The sequence below is a fragment of the Cyprinodon variegatus genome, unplaced genomic scaffold (genome assembly GCF_000732505.1).
Source record: "Cyprinodon variegatus isolate N-32 unplaced genomic scaffold, C_variegatus-1.0 Scaffold357, whole genome shotgun sequence".
NCBI lineage: Eukaryota > Metazoa > Chordata > Actinopteri > Cyprinodontiformes > Cyprinodontidae > Cyprinodon > Cyprinodon variegatus.
The window spans coordinates 119,671-137,630 of NW_015150810.1; the positions used below are offsets into that span (position 1 = coordinate 119,671).

At 39.6% G+C, this 17,960-nt stretch overlaps 1 protein-coding gene across 1 annotated transcript; it reads right to left on the bottom strand.

Annotated features, from left to right (window-relative positions):
• Positions 1-14,824: 14,824 nt before the first annotated feature.
• LOC107091921 (tristetraprolin-like) lies at positions 14,825-17,299 on the bottom strand. The gene is made up of 2 exons (XM_015386153.1): positions 17,177-17,299; positions 14,825-17,001 (listed from the first exon to the last, which is right to left on the bottom strand). Exons 1-2 carry the CDS (start codon positions 17,207-17,209, stop codon positions 15,790-15,792), a joined length of 1,245 nt encoding a protein of 414 aa, XP_015241639.1. The 5' UTR covers positions 17,210-17,299; the 3' UTR covers positions 14,825-15,789.
• Between the last annotated feature and the right edge of the window lie 661 nt (positions 17,300-17,960).

Below are 17,960 nucleotides of genomic sequence, written 5' to 3' on the forward strand. Positions count from 1 at the left end.
CTAAATTGTTCTTATGAGATGATTAGTTATGGCCCTGTTATAACATATGGTGACAAACTTTAGTCTCATAAAAATACGCACTTTGATTTTTATTGCCTTAAAACGATAATAAGAGTCCAACTAGTACATTGTGTTCATTTTTTTCTGCATAGAAGTATTGTATCATGTCTGCATTGTTTGTTCTCTATTTCCCACATGCTTTTCTCCTTTGCTATTTTTTTTTCCCTCTCTTCTCTGTTTCCACAATGCTTATTTTCATAAGCAGGAATTCTGCTGGTGTCGGCGCTGCTAGTATCACTGTGGTATGTATTCCTGGGAGGTCAGCCAAGGCTAAATACACACATGCCGTATCCATTCCTTTCCTTTTTAATAACCAAAACCTCCAGAAACACACAAGTACACACACAAAGGGCTCACCGCTCTTTTTTTTCTGCCCACCTGTTTAAACATAGCGCTGTGTATATGTGCATACTAGCTCACAAAGCAGCCTATTGTGCTCCGATCTTCGATGACCCTGCTGTCTCATGAAATGACTGGGCACCCACAAGCCCTGCTGATTTTAGCTTAAATATGAAAAAAATGGCCTAAAATAACACAACCAGGGACAAGAAAAAGCAAGTGAGCCAAAAATTTTGCCCTATCAGCACTTTGAAGAAAGTATTTCAATCGTAAAAACTTGGGCACCAAGAGTAAAGCTGAGATCTAGATCTAGAAAAGGGAATTTTTCTTTTTTCAGTCATGACCAATAGTCTTATTCATTTTAGCTATTAGCAACAGAAACTTTATCCAGACATCTATTAACCTGAACTATCTATTGTGGCAATTTACATATTGATTCTGTTACTGTAGTGCTGAAGATGAAATCAATGGGCAAATTCAAGAAATAGTAAATACTATTGCAGTACTTCTCATTATGTACTTTGGGATTTTATTGTCCATTGATATCCTCCAAACATGAGGGGCATTTGGGGACATTTTTGTTCTCATGTGTTAAAAACTGACCATTTGGAGCCAATCAACATGGTGTGGGTAAATTAATAATTCCTCAGCTCAACAAGAGTGAGTGATCATTAAGTAAAAAACAAAAGACAACGTCATGAGGGTAAAAATTACTCTGCTCTGACATAGTAGCAGCATAAACCCCTTCTTCCTACGCACAGTTAGAAAATATATGCAAAATAGACACATATTGAGACTTATTAAGTCACAACATTCAGTATATTTCTTTGCATTTGCTCATCAAAATTTAAACAATGTAGTTATGGTTTTTTGGTATATGCATTTTATGTATATGTTTTCCAGAACTAACACTTTCCCTGTTTTAGGAAACAGACATGGAAAGAATTTTAGGATGTTTTACAGTTAGAGATACTTTCAGAATATTGAAACTTTAATTAATTTTTCATGATCTGTGAATCTTTGTCTTTTCCCTATTTATTTATTTAAGCCCTTGTTTATTATCTTGATGTTTTAGGCTTAGATTTACTAACAACCATACAAGTCTAAATGTTTTATTCCACCAGTAAGTATTGGTCCCTGTTTCCTTAGTTTAGTGTCAGACCTTTGGGCTTGTGATACCATTTTTTGTTCCTGGTTTTCAGTTCTTCATTTTTTTTTACAGCTTGTTGGCTTTCAGAGCTTTTTACGTCAATGCTAATATTTCCTTCTTCTGCAGCTGCTTCGAGGTTTATTTTGTATGGGTTAAACATTCTTTTGAAACTTCAGCCTTTACCATCTGAGTTGTCTGGTAGATAAACCAAACAAAAACCCCCAGAAAAATGGGTACATTTATTTACAATGGAATTGTAAATATATGTACCCACTTTTCAGAGTTGTTTTGTTTTGTTTGTTTGTATTTTTGTACTCTAGTGCCAGCTATCATATTTTAATACATTTATCAACCCATTTAATTCAGAACTTTCCTCTGGCAGGGATATTTAATTATCTGCATTTTAGATATATTTCTTCTTGATTCTTGATTGAATATTAGACATGTTTTTGAAGAAACAAAAGTCTGTGTGACTTAAAATGTTCAACTTTTATACACCAAAGAAAAGTTGTCATATTTATCAGACAGACAAAATAAATTGCTTATTCAGCTACATAATTTTATTAGCATCAAATTGGCCTCTAACAATCAGGTAAAGAGCACTGGTGCTATTTGAGCCCTGGACACATCATTTACGTGTCATATTAAACAAGTTTCTATGATTTCTCTCTTTCACCTAAAGGAAACTGCTAAAAATAAGAAAAGTATGCTATTAAGGGCTTATGCTTGTTACTTCATGGTGGATTTTTGCATATTTTAAGGTTCATGAATTAAGCAAAGTCCAGCTGATCCAAAATACTGCAGCTAGAGCTCTAATGAAAATGAAAAAGGATCATATTTCCCATATTTTTCCTATTGCTATTTATTATTTCATTGCTAAATGATGTTGAGATTAAAACCAATGGATAAATACAGGGGCTATATCACAGGTGGATTCAATCTTGGATAAATTGAAGATGATAAACGAACAGACGGATGGATGGACTGCAGAACTTTTATTGACAAATAAAGTTCTAAAGCTTCTTTTCTATGTTTGTCCCTTGTCTTCTTAAGCCACGATGGGGACTATTTTCCTGTGAGCTGGCAAGCAGGCGCCTTTAAACATATGCTTTCAGTTTTTATGGTTAAGATTTGGGTTGCAACCATGTAATGAGAAAAACCTTTTATCAGCAAAGGGGTACTCAAAGGGAGTATCCTCTTAGACCAAGCCAAGTAGAGCCATACTCAGCTCAAATTTGATGTGAATCATCTGTTTTTCTATTCTTTTACAAAAAAGTGCCTTAAGTTTTAATTTAAATATAGATTACCCAGAAAAAGCTATCAAAAAAATATCACCTTTTTATTTTCCCTTAGACAAAAAAAGTTTAAAGTTTCACACCTTTACCCAAAAAACATTTTTTTCACTAATACACATACTCATTTAAATGTTATAGTGTACTACAATGTACCAAAGGGAATTCTTTGCTTTAAAAAAAGAATAGAACATTATAAAAAACGGTAAGTTGTTGAAAATGGATAACTCACACAGGGTCAAGTCTATGCTATGATCTTAAGGAATCAGAGCTGGAATAGTCTGGTGGTCTAATGGAATAGTGTAATGGTCTTGGCAAGATGTTCTGGGATATATTAAGAATGCAGAGGGCTCTCCTTGAGAGATTGTGAAGGTTACCTGAGCGCCATTAGCATTAACCAAAGCACAACAAACTAATGGCTGTTGTTGACCAAGAATAAGGAGAGCAAAGGCCTCCATGAGGTGAGAGCTGCCTGCTCCAGCCTGCCTTGCCAGGCACGTAAAAGTTTACCTGTAATGGTAACAGGTGAACTGTTAAGGTCCTACCTGATGAGGTATGACCTTCTAATGGGCCTTAACCTTGAGGACCCTGGAAGAGTCATGTCAGTGAAGGAGCCATATGCAGTGGCTTTAACATAGTAAGCTAAAATTCTCTTAGAGATGTTAAAGTTTGCATAAGGAATCCTTTTTGGCAAGTGCTGGTGAGAATTCTTAGTCATCCAGGCCATAGTCCCTTCTAAAAAATTAATAAAGTTAAAAAAACAAACCACTGGACTTTGTTTTTCAAGTTTGAAGACATTTCGCTTCCCATTCAGGAAGCTTTTTCAAATCATAATGTCTGGAGTAGCGTTACGTTCCAGGCTTATATAGTGTCCCAAGCAGAAGCCTTGTTATGGCTTAGAAAACATGCAAATTGAACCAAAAAAAGGTCCATCCCTTAAGGGCTGGTTATACTCCCCTCAGCAGTGTGTCGCAGTGAGCTCCATGCAGACATTTTTGATTTATGCTCAAGTTTGAAGCGTGGTCTGCGCCACGCCACAATGCAAGAGGGACAATCATGAACTAACTGTGGGTCTAGATATGGCCGAGGCTGATATGGCGTGATGAAGTGGTGGCAAGTTTGTCTGACAATGGAGGGACATGAGGGCGAAAAAGAGCGGGGATCCAGGTGGAAAAAGGGTCCCAGCGTTCTCGTGCACCTCGCTCTTCTAGCAGGTCCAACTTCATTAGTTGCTTTCTGCAATGGCGGTCATACAAACAAAACAAGCAGGCAAGTGGATGTAGAATTGACCAATCAGATGCCTCCTGTCTGCGGCACTGTCTGTGGTCCCCTACAATTTGGGAGAGGTGCAGCAGAGTGTCTGCGGAGGGGGCGGGGACGCCTTTGCTTTCACTGCGACACCCTACGTTTCAAAACTACGACCTAGTTTTGAAGTATAAATCAGCCTTTAGTAATGGAGAGTCATTGAGGTCTTTGTTGGCCTGCAAATTAACCCGAAACTGGCCTATATCTCTGTAATGGGGAGTCATTAGGGTCATTGTTGGACTGGCTTAATGGCATGTTTTTACCATCTGCATGGAGATAAGGATTGACATGATAGCGGGAAGGAATCAACTCAAATGCTGCATTATAGATTTTTGAGAGCTGAAACCTGAGTACACCACCTTTGTTTAAGGTTGTTTTTTCTGTCATAACATAAATGGCTTCCTTCACACCCCTTTTAACCCATCTGTCTTATTTGTCCAAAATGTGAACATTCTGATCCTCGAACGAGTGTCCTTAAGGTGCAAGTGGACAGCAGAGTCTTGTCCAGAGGAGGCAGCCCACCTGTGTTGGGCTAAGTGTCTGTGGAAAGGTTGTTTGGTTTCTGCAATATAAAGATCAGAGCATTCCTCATCTCTTTTTGGCAAGGACTAACATTTTAGCAGTGGCATGTTTGAGTGAACACATAAATGTTCTCTTAAATTTACTGCAATCTACCCATGCTCTAATAAGTTTAAAAAGGTTTTTGCTGACAAAATGGCTAAGGTTGTTAAAAACTACCTTCTTTTAATGAAACTTTAAAAAACCCCAACACTGGTTAAAAAAAAAACACACATAAATACCTTCTGATACTTTAGACATTGTTCATATTTTTCACTTTGTTTACACTTATATTTCCATAGAAAAAGAAATCATAAAGTCATAAGTGTCAAGTTTTAAAGCCAAAACTTAAAAAGACTAAAGCTTTCTATATTTTATGACCATAGCAGACCTCCCCTCCACTAATAATTATAGCACTGAGTTATGTACCCTTTAACACAGAAAGCTGTTTATAATTCTGGTGCGTCACACATCTGCTGTCAATAAACCCACCAAAGTGGTTCTAATTTATTGTCATGTGCTCATAAGAAAAGGAAATAAAAACAGGAAGCTTGATGGCCAAAAGGAGAACCGCCTGCTGAGGCCGTAGCATGAACAGGAAGTGTGCCTAAAAGATGTTTGGGCTGGAGTGTTTTGAAAGAGCTGTTTTAATAACAAAAATAGATGTGAAACTGGCTGACGGGACTTTTTTTTTCTGCCCAACACCCAGAAGAAACACAGTGGGTTCTATAATACTCATCAGTGAAAAGAGTTTTCCTAACTTTCTGCTATGATATGCGCTGTGTTATAAATAAATTCTAATTTAAGCCTCTACCCTGCTTGTAAGTTATGTTTTGTATGAAATTAAACTAACCACCACAAATTGTTATCAAATATATAATCCAAAGCACATTTTAAGGTTAGGTCGGCCTTTTTAAATGAGGTTCTTGTTTTACTACACAAAGTCAAACTTTACTTGTGGTAGCAAGATTTTGAATCCCAGTAAGTTGGTAGAACAGGGAGACAATTTTCTGGAAGGCCAAATGACAGGCTTAATGTTAGACATTAAAAACCAGCAAACTACAATTGTTCATATTTATTTAATATGCTACAGTATATTAGTAGTCATTTATATTTATCCATCCATCCATCCATTTTCCATCACGGTTGTCCCTGCTGGGGTCACGAGAGACCCCAATGGGTGAGAGACAAGGTACACACTGGACAGGTCGCAAGTTTATTGAAGGGGAACACAGAGACAAACAGGACAAACAACCATCCACACTCACATCTAAGGAGAATTTAGAGAAGCCAATTAACCTAACAGTCATGTTTTTGGACTGTGGCAGGAAGCCGAAGTACCCGAAGAGAACCCATGCATGCAAAGGGAGAACATGCAAACTCCATGCAGAAAGACACTGTGCAGTCCTATTTATGTTTATATATTCTCATAATACTTTTGTATAGTGCAATTGTTTTCTCAGCCAAAAAGATTCATGTAGCCACATTAAAGTCTTGTTGCGTAATTATCTACCTGTGAGCCTTCCAACCCTCTATTTCTTTAGTTTTCTTCAGTAAAACTTCTTTCTACCACAAGTAAAGGAACTGTTATTGTAGAGTACACAGAATCACTGTAACATTTCCAAACCATCATTTTAGGAGGGAGGAATTATAACCTTTGGTCAAAGTCAAAGGTATGACATCAAGCTTAAGCACTAGGTTTAGAATCAGTTTATTGCAAAGACCATTATGATTATGAGTCTGTTCCACCGGTTCAATGTTTAGCCAACATTTCTGATTTGTAGGAAGTTAAACTCATAGACGAGTGCAATAAAACCTGCTCTTGATTATATGGTCTTTATAAAACCCATCCATCTATAACCCAGAAGTGTAACCTACAAGTTAAACGTAAGGTACAAATGTAGCTCTCTATGTCCTCCTCAGCACAACAATGTCTTATTTTCACAGTGCATCATACACATTATGTAGATTTACTTCTTGTTAGGTTAGAAATAAGGAAGCAACTGAAGTTAAGCTATTTCTAGTTCAAGTACAACATGTTCTGTTAACACTGGTGCGAAGAACTTCCTTTTTTAACTTATGCTGTTTTGTTGTTGATTGTTGTACCTGTATAAGATGACTGACTCGTTATCCTGTACTGCACTTCAAAGCCAGGCACAACATTGAACCTTAGAAGTGACACTATCATAAAAAAGTCTAAATATTTCCTAAGGCACGTCAAAAGTGCCATAAAACAATATTACTGTGCATGAGAGGTTGTTATGAATCCCTTCAAGGCTACCGTTAGAGCCAACCAGAGTAGCTAGTGAAAGTAAAGGTTGAGTGAGGAAGAATGGATTATCAGGAAAGGAGAAGTTGTGAAGAAAGCCAAAGGGGGGGAGTTAGGGGATTTTTGCTCTGCCCTCTCCCTCACAGACTGCTCTCCTCCTCCACTTTCTTCGTCTTCCTCCTGCGTCTCCTGTGTCTGCTCTCGGTTGTATTTGCGTCACTGAAGTGGATATGGAGGGGGGCAAAGGAGGAGGGTTGACTGAAAGCCTGTAGCTGAGGAATGTGACTTAGTGATAGAACATGGCTATAAAAGGTTTGCACTTCCCCTCTGTGATGTCACAACACAAACATTTCCTCCTTCCTTCTTCACCAGTTCCCAATTATTGACACTGCCACAACTTATCCCTAATTTCTCTGAAGTCTGCAGACAGTCTCTCTACCTTTCTTTCTGAATAAGTTACAATTTACTGTAAGAAGACAAAGCTATGCATTTTTCTAAATACCATTGACAGGATATGGTCTATGTGTTCTTCCCACTTCATTTGAAACCATGCTAAAAGAGTATATCTAACCTCAGAGCAACTGAGGTTAGAACCAACAGAGGTTAGATATAACTCAGTGCTTATTTTTATGCATTCCTTTTGTTTTGCCATGGAACAAATGTAAAAGCAAAACATAATATGTGAAGAATGCTTTTTCTGCCATCTGGCTTATACCTTTCAGAAAGGTTTATTATAACTGTTTGCCACTGTAATGCAGAAAAATGCATCACATAAGTGGTGCATATGTGGGGAAAGAACATCCTTTGCAAATATTCAAGAACGGAGTCTTTCAACTATTCTTATGTTTACCAAAGAGGAGTTGATTATATATATATATATATATATATATATATATTTTTTTTTTTTTAATTTATTTATTTTTTTAAGACGGCAGATTTTCTAGTATTGTTTAAAGTTGTCCTGATAAAGGTTCTTTAGACTTCGACCCTGGCAGCTTTTTTTGGATAGTATAATATTCTAATTACAATAACTATTGTGTAACAGTAGCTTTCAAAGAAGCAATTAAAAATAGCAGCTATATCCACCTTTTTCCTACCACTTTGCCCCTAAGAGAAAATCTGATTTCACTTGTGAACAGGAACATATTAAAGCGTTTGACTAGAATTTTAGATTTAGAAAGTTTTTCCTCAAAGATTGGTGTGTTTATAAGCGTACATTTATTCCAATTTTGTTCTTTTCTCCTCTGTTTGTCCACCTAATTGGTTTGCCAACACAAGGACTAGACAACAAGCATCCAATACCATATAAACCATAAGTGTGTGACAGTCACATACATTTCTGCTTCCTTGATATTATGAAAATTTGAGCTGATAAAACATTTGAAAACGTGCATGTTTTTGTACCTAGTGCAGTAAGCACCCCAGTCCTTTGCTCCCCATCCCCGGATTCCTCCCTCTGCCTGCTCCATCACACTGCCACACATGTAGGTTCTTGGGGAGGGGGTCGTTACTGGAGGGTTCCACCTTCTGATGACGTCCCCCACCCCAATTTTATTTTGCATTTTAGACACCTCCATCTAAAACACTTTCACAACACACATCTATGTAGGGCATTGTGGGGGGGCTTATTTCGTGGGCCATGGTTGGGTTGTCGATTGTGGGGGGTACGCTCGCACCGCCTGTCTTCCGGAGTGGGGGTGGACTGTGCTGGACACCCCCTTTTGATACTCCCAGTTTAAATTACAGTTTAGAGCAACATGCAACAACACTACATTTGGGCAGGTGTAGGGAGGATCGGGGTCTTCTCACACCCCTGTTCTCCGGCTGCCACCCGGAGTCTGGGGCCTGGAGAAAGAGCGAGCTGCCTGGTCCATGGTCTTGGCAGGGGGCTGCTGCGGGGCCTGGGTGGCCTGCCGGTGCCGGGGCTGTCACTTCTGCTCTCCCCAAAGGAGGGTGGAGGGAGGGTCATGTAGTGGCTGGGTGAATTAGTTAGTAGGGGTGGGGGGGCTCTGGTTGGGTGGCCTGTGCGGGGCGTGTAGGGCTTTTGCTGGGGGTTGTCTGGTCCGGGTGTGGGGTGGGGGGCCAGGCCCGAAGCAGGAACGAGATGGGTTGGCGTGGCGGTGTCACCGCTCTCCTCCCCCCATCCAGATTTTAGGTTCACTTATTGGGTCATACGATAATCCTGGGACCAACCACCGTTGCCGCTGAGTCTCTGGTCCTGTTATTATTGGATGTGAGTGTGAGTATGTGTGAATGTGCGTCCACGTTTTTTTTTCCCTCGCTCATCTTCAGAGAGACTGTGTGGTGTGAGTGGGGGCACAAGGGTGGGAAGGCCTGATTGAGACTTTCTTCTTTTTTTGTCAGGTTGAGGTCTGAACTGCTACATCTCCCAAGAACATCTCAAGTCTAAGTGCAGAGCCCATTTCCAGCCTCCACGCCTGGGCTCGCCGGTGCACTGGTGGAGCTCGGTGTATGGGGGTGAATGCCCGGGTGGCTACTGGCTTTTTCCTGGCGGCTTCTTGGGCTCCTGCCGGGGGTGTCTGGCGCCTGTGGGGCCTCGGATCCCTGGAACCCATGACCGGATTCAGTTTGGGGTGGCTGGCTGCCACCAGAGCCCGCAGACTCGTCCCCACGGCTCCATGGGGCTCCGGCGTTGCGGTGGCTGGGGGACTTCCTCTGGGCCGTCTCTCCTCCTTCCTTGGTCGGGGGTTGGATTTCCTGGGTTGGCCCCTCCCTGGCGCCTTTGCTCTTGGGGTCCCTTTGGGCGTCTGGGTCTTTGGGTCTCCTGGTGCTAGCCTCGGTGCTCTGGGGGGGCAGCTCTTCGGCTCTCCACAACCACTATTGAGCATTTTTTTCTTTGGATAAATTTACATGCACAAGTGCACTCTCACAAACGACTACAGGTGCTTGGTTCCAGGTACTCAGAGAATCACTTCCATACAGAAACCCCATATTCTTACCTTCAGGTAATACAGAATACATGTCAGATTAAATAATACTACTTATACTTCAGTGATAGTATCTAGGTGTTACTTTATTGTATGTCTTGTAGCATGTCTGTTGGTTGTGCTGTTCTTTTTACATCTCTTTGCAGGTGATGAAGCAGACTGAAGATGTTTTCTCATTATATCCCCTTTATCTCCTCTTTCTTTCATCTTTTCTCCTTTTTTTCAGTTTTTTCTTTCCTGTTCTACTTACATTGCAGTGTCCATATAATCTGTAAAACTCCCTGCATAATTATAATAAAGCAATTTATATGCATAAATCAAGTGGAAAACTATGCCCATAGCTGTACTGCTCCACTCGTGAAAGCAAAATCTGTTGGGCTCTTTTTGGCATTAAGTCAATTTTTCTTATTGCCACATTGCCAGACAGGACACTGTTAAAAAAACAAACAAAAAAAACGTGCATGTTTTTGAGTCTGTATTCTTTCCTATTAATCTGCTTTTCAGCTCAGGAGATTCATGGCTGGACTCTGGCAGTTACACTCTTAAATGCTGATCTCATTACCTTTATCTGTTCTCCTCCCTTTTACAAGCTTTGACCCACTTATATGTCCTGACCCACCCTGTTATAGTGATTCAACACTTGTTAGTTCTCGCCTTTATTTTCCTGTTCCAGAGTAAAGGGCAATAAAACAGTATTAAAGTCTAAAATCACAAATAAAAGAACAACATATGACCGAAACTCCCGTTCCAGATTCTTTTATTCCTGCCACAATTCATTGAGAAAAGAGTTGTTTATCTATAGGATAGTGTTACACAGTATACTACTTTAAAAATGGCAAGGAATATTCCAAAACAGGTTTTACCCGTCAGTTCGTGAAGTTTCTTAGTATTTTGGCATACTTTGACGGTAGTTAATGTTATTCTTTTCCAAGAAAAATCGTGGTGTTTCCCAACGGCCTAGTTAGCAAGGGGTCAAACTTACATAACCGACAACATCACACTCTAAATGGCTGACAACGTTTTAGGGCTAAAAGATTTCTCAACCACAATGTTTAATCTGCAGATTGAGACATGCTGGGAGGACGGGAGAGGGAGTATAAACCAGGGAAACTCTGCATGTACACAGACACACACACACATAGCTGGTTACTAGGTTCTATTGCAGAACCCTTTGACAGCAAAGCCTTAAAAAACTGCTGACTCAAAATCCTTTCCTTACGCCCTTGTAGATGAAGAAAAATGTTAATCCTCTAGAATTTGAAAGATTTGCTGAGATTTTTCCTCATGAAACATTTTATTACTGTGTTTAATCTAGAAGGACTTATAGATTAAAGTTTATGGTACAACTTTTTATTTGTTTCAAACTTTTATTTAGCCTATTCAGACCACTCTTTAATAAATTATCTTTAACGTTAGACTGTTTGCTTTGAAAAGGCTTGTCTGAGTGCATGTACAGGGCTTAAGATCAGGTGACACGGGTAAAGTCTATTTTGACAGAAGCAGCTTGGTGGTTGATTATTAACAGCCTCTCAGAGGGAGGTGATAGGTAGTCTGTGTTAAAAATTATCAGGTACAGAATGTAAGGTGGAAAAAAAAAGTTAAATTCAGTCAAGAATTAAAAATTCTCAGCAGTTCAACATGATCTATTTTACAAAAGAATGCACATTTTTTAGCGGTTGGTTAAATGTTCAGCTTTGTGGAGCTTTCAGACATCACTCTTTTGTTCCACGTTTAAAAAGTCTGGTTCCGTGAACCGGCTGGTAAGTTAATGTTTGTGAACAAACACATGCCAGTTTTTTCTTTTTTTCTTTTCTGGTCTTGCTGTTTACACTATGTGGTCATTGTCCGTCACCATGGCAACACATCCTGCTATTGCTTGAAAGGGGAACTGGGTTTAAAGACACAATGTGCAATTGTAGCTCAAGCTAAGGTTTACTTGGGGTCCAGTTTTAATCAGTTTCTTAGGAAAATCTGCTTTCCTCATGTATGTGTGTACTTTAAGAAGATGCAGTAAATCAATTTAGAATAAGACTGTCTCAGCAGTTTTCACAGCACAGCTGATAATGGGATCAAGTTTGATAAAATGTCTTTCTTGTTTTATTTACCTAATGATAATATTATAAGATAGAGAAAGAACAATGACAAAATGGAAAATTTGGTTTATTTATATAAAAATACTAATGAAATAAGATATTTAGGCTGCTTTGCTACTTCTTTTAAGGGAATCCTAATTCTTTCTTGGTTACATGTTAAAGATTCAAACAGTTATTATTTGAAAGAAAATATCATAACTGAGTCTTAAAAATCAAATACTAAGAATGGATTTCCTTGCCCTGTGATGGACAGACAACTTGTCCAGGGTGTACCCTGCCTTTCGCCCGTATACTGCTAGAGATTGGCACCGGCCCCGCCATGACCCTGATGGAATAACCGGGAGAAAATGGATGAATGAATGGATACATTTCATACCCTGAATGTCGAGAGGTTTGAAAACCTTCAAATGGTAATGTGTTTTCCAGCTGTGAAGTAAGAACGCAATAATACAATTGGCCATTTTCACAAGTAAATATATGTGGATCGAAACCTTTCCACTTTAGCTCTGAAAAGAAAAGCACTGCCTTAGTCTTTAAGAGCAATGCCTTTGCAAGCAGCAATGCCTCGGACAGACCGTCCCTTCGGATGAGCTGCACCAAAACTCAGTATCATCCTATTGGCGTGCTACTCCAGGCTGGGTGACAAATAAAGCAATTGTGATTTACATGTTTTCTACCAGGATTGCTTTGATTTAACTTATTCAGTGATAATGCCATCACCATCTTTTCTGTCAGGGATGGTGTGATCATGGTGATGTGCTATGCTAATTTGCATATAGCCAATTGTACTTGTTGCAAAAAGTTTTGGCTATGTTTTATAGTTTTGCTCCAACAATGACCACTTTCTTGAGACTTTTTCTGTAGCCCACATTCATGGTGATATATTTGTACCTGAACTGTGAGTCTCTACAGCTCTTCCTAAGCAACCACAGGGGTCTTCTCTGCTTCTCTGATTAAATCCCTCCTTAGACAGCCTTTTAGTTATGTAGTTTTACAAATTTGGATTAGTTTGAAGTCATGTCAGACTCTGACTAACTGACTAAAAAGTGCTCTGAGAGATGTTCCAAGCTAAGGGAAATTGTTTTCTAACTTTAATCAGCTTCCAGGTTCACATCTCTACCTTTTACTGATCTTCTATGTTCCTCTGTCTTTGTGATGTTTTACTGAAAATATTTTCAGGAATGATCTATAACAAACACTCTGAGGCCTTCAGAGAACTGCTGAAGGTTGATTTATAAACAAGAGATCTTTATTTACTGCCCATAGATTATTGAAGATCGGCACCAGCACCCCATGACCCTGATGAATAATTGGATGGACGGATGCATATTGACTAATTTTAAAGGCAGCTTGTTTCACAGGATTTGTAACTTCTCAGAATAACAAGCAACTTCACATGGAAGACAGTATTACCAATTTAAAAGTGAAACATTTCAAGGTTATGAGTACACTCTGAGTGTTCTGTGTTCTTACAACATAGAATGATGATTATGAATGTGAAAGTGATTGTAGGCCAGCTTAAATGGAGCACAGAATTGTTATTGAACTGTGAAAATGACTAAACAATTGTACGAGAACACCTTTAACATAAGGTTGCGCAACAGGATTTTAGTTTAGTATCATAAGCGCAAGTTCCTTGGCTTTCTAAAAAAAATCATCTTGCATTTTCTAAAGAAACATAATTCCAAATCCCTTCAACAGTCCACACTGTATCATGCAAAAATGGCTTAAAATCTGTCAACAATCAGACCCACTGAATGTCAAATATTCATGCAGTGCATACTTCACACGATGTACACACTGATTTAAACACTGCAACATCTATGGGAAACAAAACATCTATGACCATTTAAAACACGTTGCATCGTCATCTGTCCAGTCAAAGTGGCAGCTCCTAATATGTTCAGCTCAAAACTTTTGTTTCCTCGCTTCGGCTACCAAAACGCTGTTAGTGTGCTGTTGTGGTTGCACAACACAGTGCCTCACATGGAAAATAAAGTGGAAGTTGCAACAGGGTACTTTTGTGAACTTCTGCTTAACATCTGAATGTCTTGCACAATCTCGAGAACATTGAGCTCACGAGGCAGAACAGATCAATCAAGATTGGAAGCTGGAAATGACAGCAGCTGACTTGTTTCCTGGGAAAAACAGCATGTTGTGTAATCCAGTTACGTTCACTTTATTAAAACTGGGTTTTAGCACATTTTTAAGCATGAAAAAAGATGGGACTTGTGCTGCTGAGGGTTATACTGTGAGTCAGTATACTGTGGCTACTGTTTGATAATTTAGCTCTATATAAAGTTTGAATATTTCAGTCAAAATAGGAGGAAGAGTAATAGCCTCTGCTGTCAGCAACATGAGGGGAGGATGGTTAAATATACTGGTTTTAGTAATTTTACATAATTACTTAAAGCCTAGTTTATTCTTGAGAAAGCTGAGTGTGACTGTAAGAAATAAGTAAAAACTGTTTCTAAGATGTTTTTCTAAAATGTTAGAGAACAATATGATCTAGGGAAGCAGCCAGATAATTTCAACTGTTGTATAGAAAAACAAACTAGCTACATATTTTCCTTTAGGGAAGTTTTGCTTTTGTGTGTTCGTGGCTGACTCAATTTTTTTCCCCCTTTTGTCTGTGTCCCAATTTACAGAATTCCTTATTTCATGTAGAGCGTTTAGTAGCCATGTGCAAATTAGAGAACCTACTGATGTAAATCAATAAGAAGACAACAAAAAGTTTTGTTTATTTAGGAATTTATTGCTTGCTTTCAGGCAATTAAAAATATAATATTCTCTTTTTCTGTTTTTTTTTCTCCTCACATTGGCATTTCAGAGAGTTGGAAATATCTCTCCATAAATAGAAGTACAAAACACATAGTTTATTTTCTTTTAAACATGAATAAATACAATAAATACATTAGTTTAAGTTAAACAACAAGAGCCAACCAATAACCATATGGAATACTGCGGTGTTCCCTGAACCAGGCTGTCAAACAAACAAGGGGAGAAAAAAAACAAAACAAAAACAATAAATGGTGTGCAATTAACAAATGAGTAAATATGACAGAACATTTTACAGAATCAAACACCAGGAAAGCATGTCAGGATACAGATATTCAGTTCACAACTCAACAATCTATTAGCATACTTTGATCCTTCAGTATTCTGCAATATTTACTTGCACCCCAAGTCTTGATAAAAGAAAAATAAACTCAAACATCCTTACATGCATTCTTGTACAGTCACTCTTTTCATACACACTGAGCAGAATTACAAATGAAGCTTTGGTTGAATGCTACTGGGACATTTTCCCCATTTGAATTAGCTGTAAAGTGCATATAATAGACACATGTCAGGTCTTGCTGATTAAGGCTACTGAATCAAATATACTGAATCAAATATACTGCTTGTGGCACAAAGGATGGAAAAGTCTTTAAGGCACAGGCTTTGAGGATTATCACTAAAAAAAAGACATTTTAATCACCACTGATTTGTAATGAGCCAAAATATGTGCTGGTAAGGTGAAAACCTGCAGAGGAGGTAATTCTCTTGGAAGACCACATACAAAGATCTAACAGGCTAAGCTAAGATTATAAAAATAAAGTCTGATAACATTTGAGTTCTAAAATTATCTTAGTATGTGTAGTTTGTAAAAGATAAGTTCTAGAAGTGTTATTAAGTTGTCTTGTTCTGAACAGTTTTAAAAAGAGTCAGGAAATGGAAAAGCTACGCAAGTGTCATAGTCCTCTTTTCTTCGTCCCATCTGACATTTCTTTTTTTAGTCAGACAGGGACAAGCGCTCAAACACAGTGAGCCGCTTGGTGGACCCGTCGAAGGTTGGAGACTCGGTCCCGCTGGAACTGCTGCTGCTGTAGCTGTCCTCCAACGAGTCCTCAGAGGAGAAGCGCTGTAGTCCGGTGGGCCTGCTAAAACCCCCGGTACTGGCAAGACCAGGAAACAGCAGGCTGTTGTCCTGGTCCACCGTGCTGGAGAAGGATTTGGTTTTGTTACTGGTAAAATTATTTCCATGGCCACACATGCAGCGTGTGGGCTTAGGTTCAAGGATGAGAGGAATGTCTCCAGTACTGGTGCGGGTCTGGTGGCTGCCAAACTGGAATGCAGATGTCTCCCTTTGCATGGAGTCTCCATACACTGGGGAGAGGAGATCAGGGGGAGGAGGGGAAACTGAAGGTGCCCGAGTGAATCCTAGGTTGGGGTCATTTAAGAGCGAAGGGAATGACGGAGGAGAGGAACTGCGAGCAGGCCCCATGAAGCCAGCAAAGCTGACACTCTGGCGAAGCTGGTGGCGTGGGTTGTGGACGCCAGAAGGATTTTTCTGCTGCTCAAATTTAGCCGATGATAGGAGACCACCACTGATTTTCTCCTCATGGATGAAGTGACAGCGTGAGCCGTAAGGACAGTAGCCGAAGTTGTAGAAGGTTCTGCAGGGTTCGGTCTTATATTTAGGGTGGCGGTAAAGTCCTCTCAGTTCGGCCTCACCGTGGGCAAACTGACACTTGCTGCCATACTTGCATGTTCCACTCTCCTGGTATCCACGACACAACTCAGTCTTGTAACGGTTAGAGGAAAGCATTGGTGGTACCTGAGCTTGGAGGTTAGACGCGGGAGGAAACCCCGGTGGGGGGGCCACTGTAGTAGCAGAGCTCAGGGGAAAAGACTCCAGGCCTTTAAGGTGTCCGATTGAAGGAAGCAGGCAGCTGCTGGGCTCGGTCAGACTCATGGAGCGGTCAGGCCGGAAGGTGAGCTGTTTTGTGTTGGAAACTTGTGTCCCCTTCCAGATGGGTGACCAAATAGAACTGCCATTGTCATCATCGTTAACATGCTCAGAGCTCGAGCTGAGGCTCGAGGAGGCAGGATGGGAGGAGGGGCAGAAGAAGGAGGTCGATCGGCTCAGTCGGTTTTGCCCTGGGATTTTAAGCTGTGACTGTGGCAAGAGCTGGTCTTCATTCAAGGCCAAGTTCATAAGGTTCTGTAAAATAGTTCACTCAGTTACCAAAAAAGCATACAGACTGTCTGTAAAGTGATACATTTTGACTCATATTAGAGCTGACAGGAACAAAAAAACTTCTGTATGTATTTTTAGAAGTTCAGAAAACAGATCAACACAGAAAGAAAAAGAAAGAACAACTTATGATTTCACTTACTTTTGCGATGATATCGTCAAGCATATCGGACATGCTGTATCCTTTTGGCTGTACCAAGAAAACTGAGCTCTGATCCTTGGTTCAGTGTTAAATGAAATGCCTGCGTGTAGAGTTGGCTTGACTCTGCATTTCAAAGGCCTTTTTATGAAGGCTGATGAACTCCTCCCAGAACGGGTGGGGTTTCCACAAGTTGTTCCCGGATGATCCTCCTTCTATCAACCCCCTTCTCCTCCCCCTTTAGAAAAAAAAAAAAAAAAAGACGAAAGAAAACTGAGTACTTTTAGCCAGCTGTGTGAAATCTTTCAGTTTCATAGGTATGTGAAGGCAAAGTGCCTTATTTGCATAGTTCTAGTAGATACTCTGCCTCAAGGGCAAAACAAAACCAAATGTGTTTATGCTCTAACACATACAGTGTATAACCACAAACTTCCTGGAGGAAGATAAATACCCCCCACTTTGTCTTATATTTTAACAATCTGAAACACTTAAGCTCAAAGAGAATGACCAAAAGTCTGTTATGATCAAGTTATTCATTTCTAAGTATATCTAAACCTGTACACTCAATCATATGTTTACAGTATGTAACCTCGTATATTCCAGTGACTAATACTACACTTTTGGGAAGTGTGGTAAGTGATCACACAATGTATAGTTTTTTTTCACTCCCAAAGTGAGCAGATGATATTACAGTACACTTACGTTTACGAGAATATATCCTCTTGCTATATCATCTGGTTTCAGTGATGATTACATTAGAACTACAAATGAAGCTATTGACTGGTGC

Coding starts and splice junctions, on each gene's coding strand:
- LOC107091921 (XM_015386153.1), bottom strand. CDS start 17,209: ATGTCCGATATGCTTGACGATATCATCGCAAAA. Junction 17,002..17,176: donor TTGACGATATCATCGCAAAA/GTAAGTGAAATC, acceptor ACTATTTTACAG/AACCTTATGAACTTGGCCTT.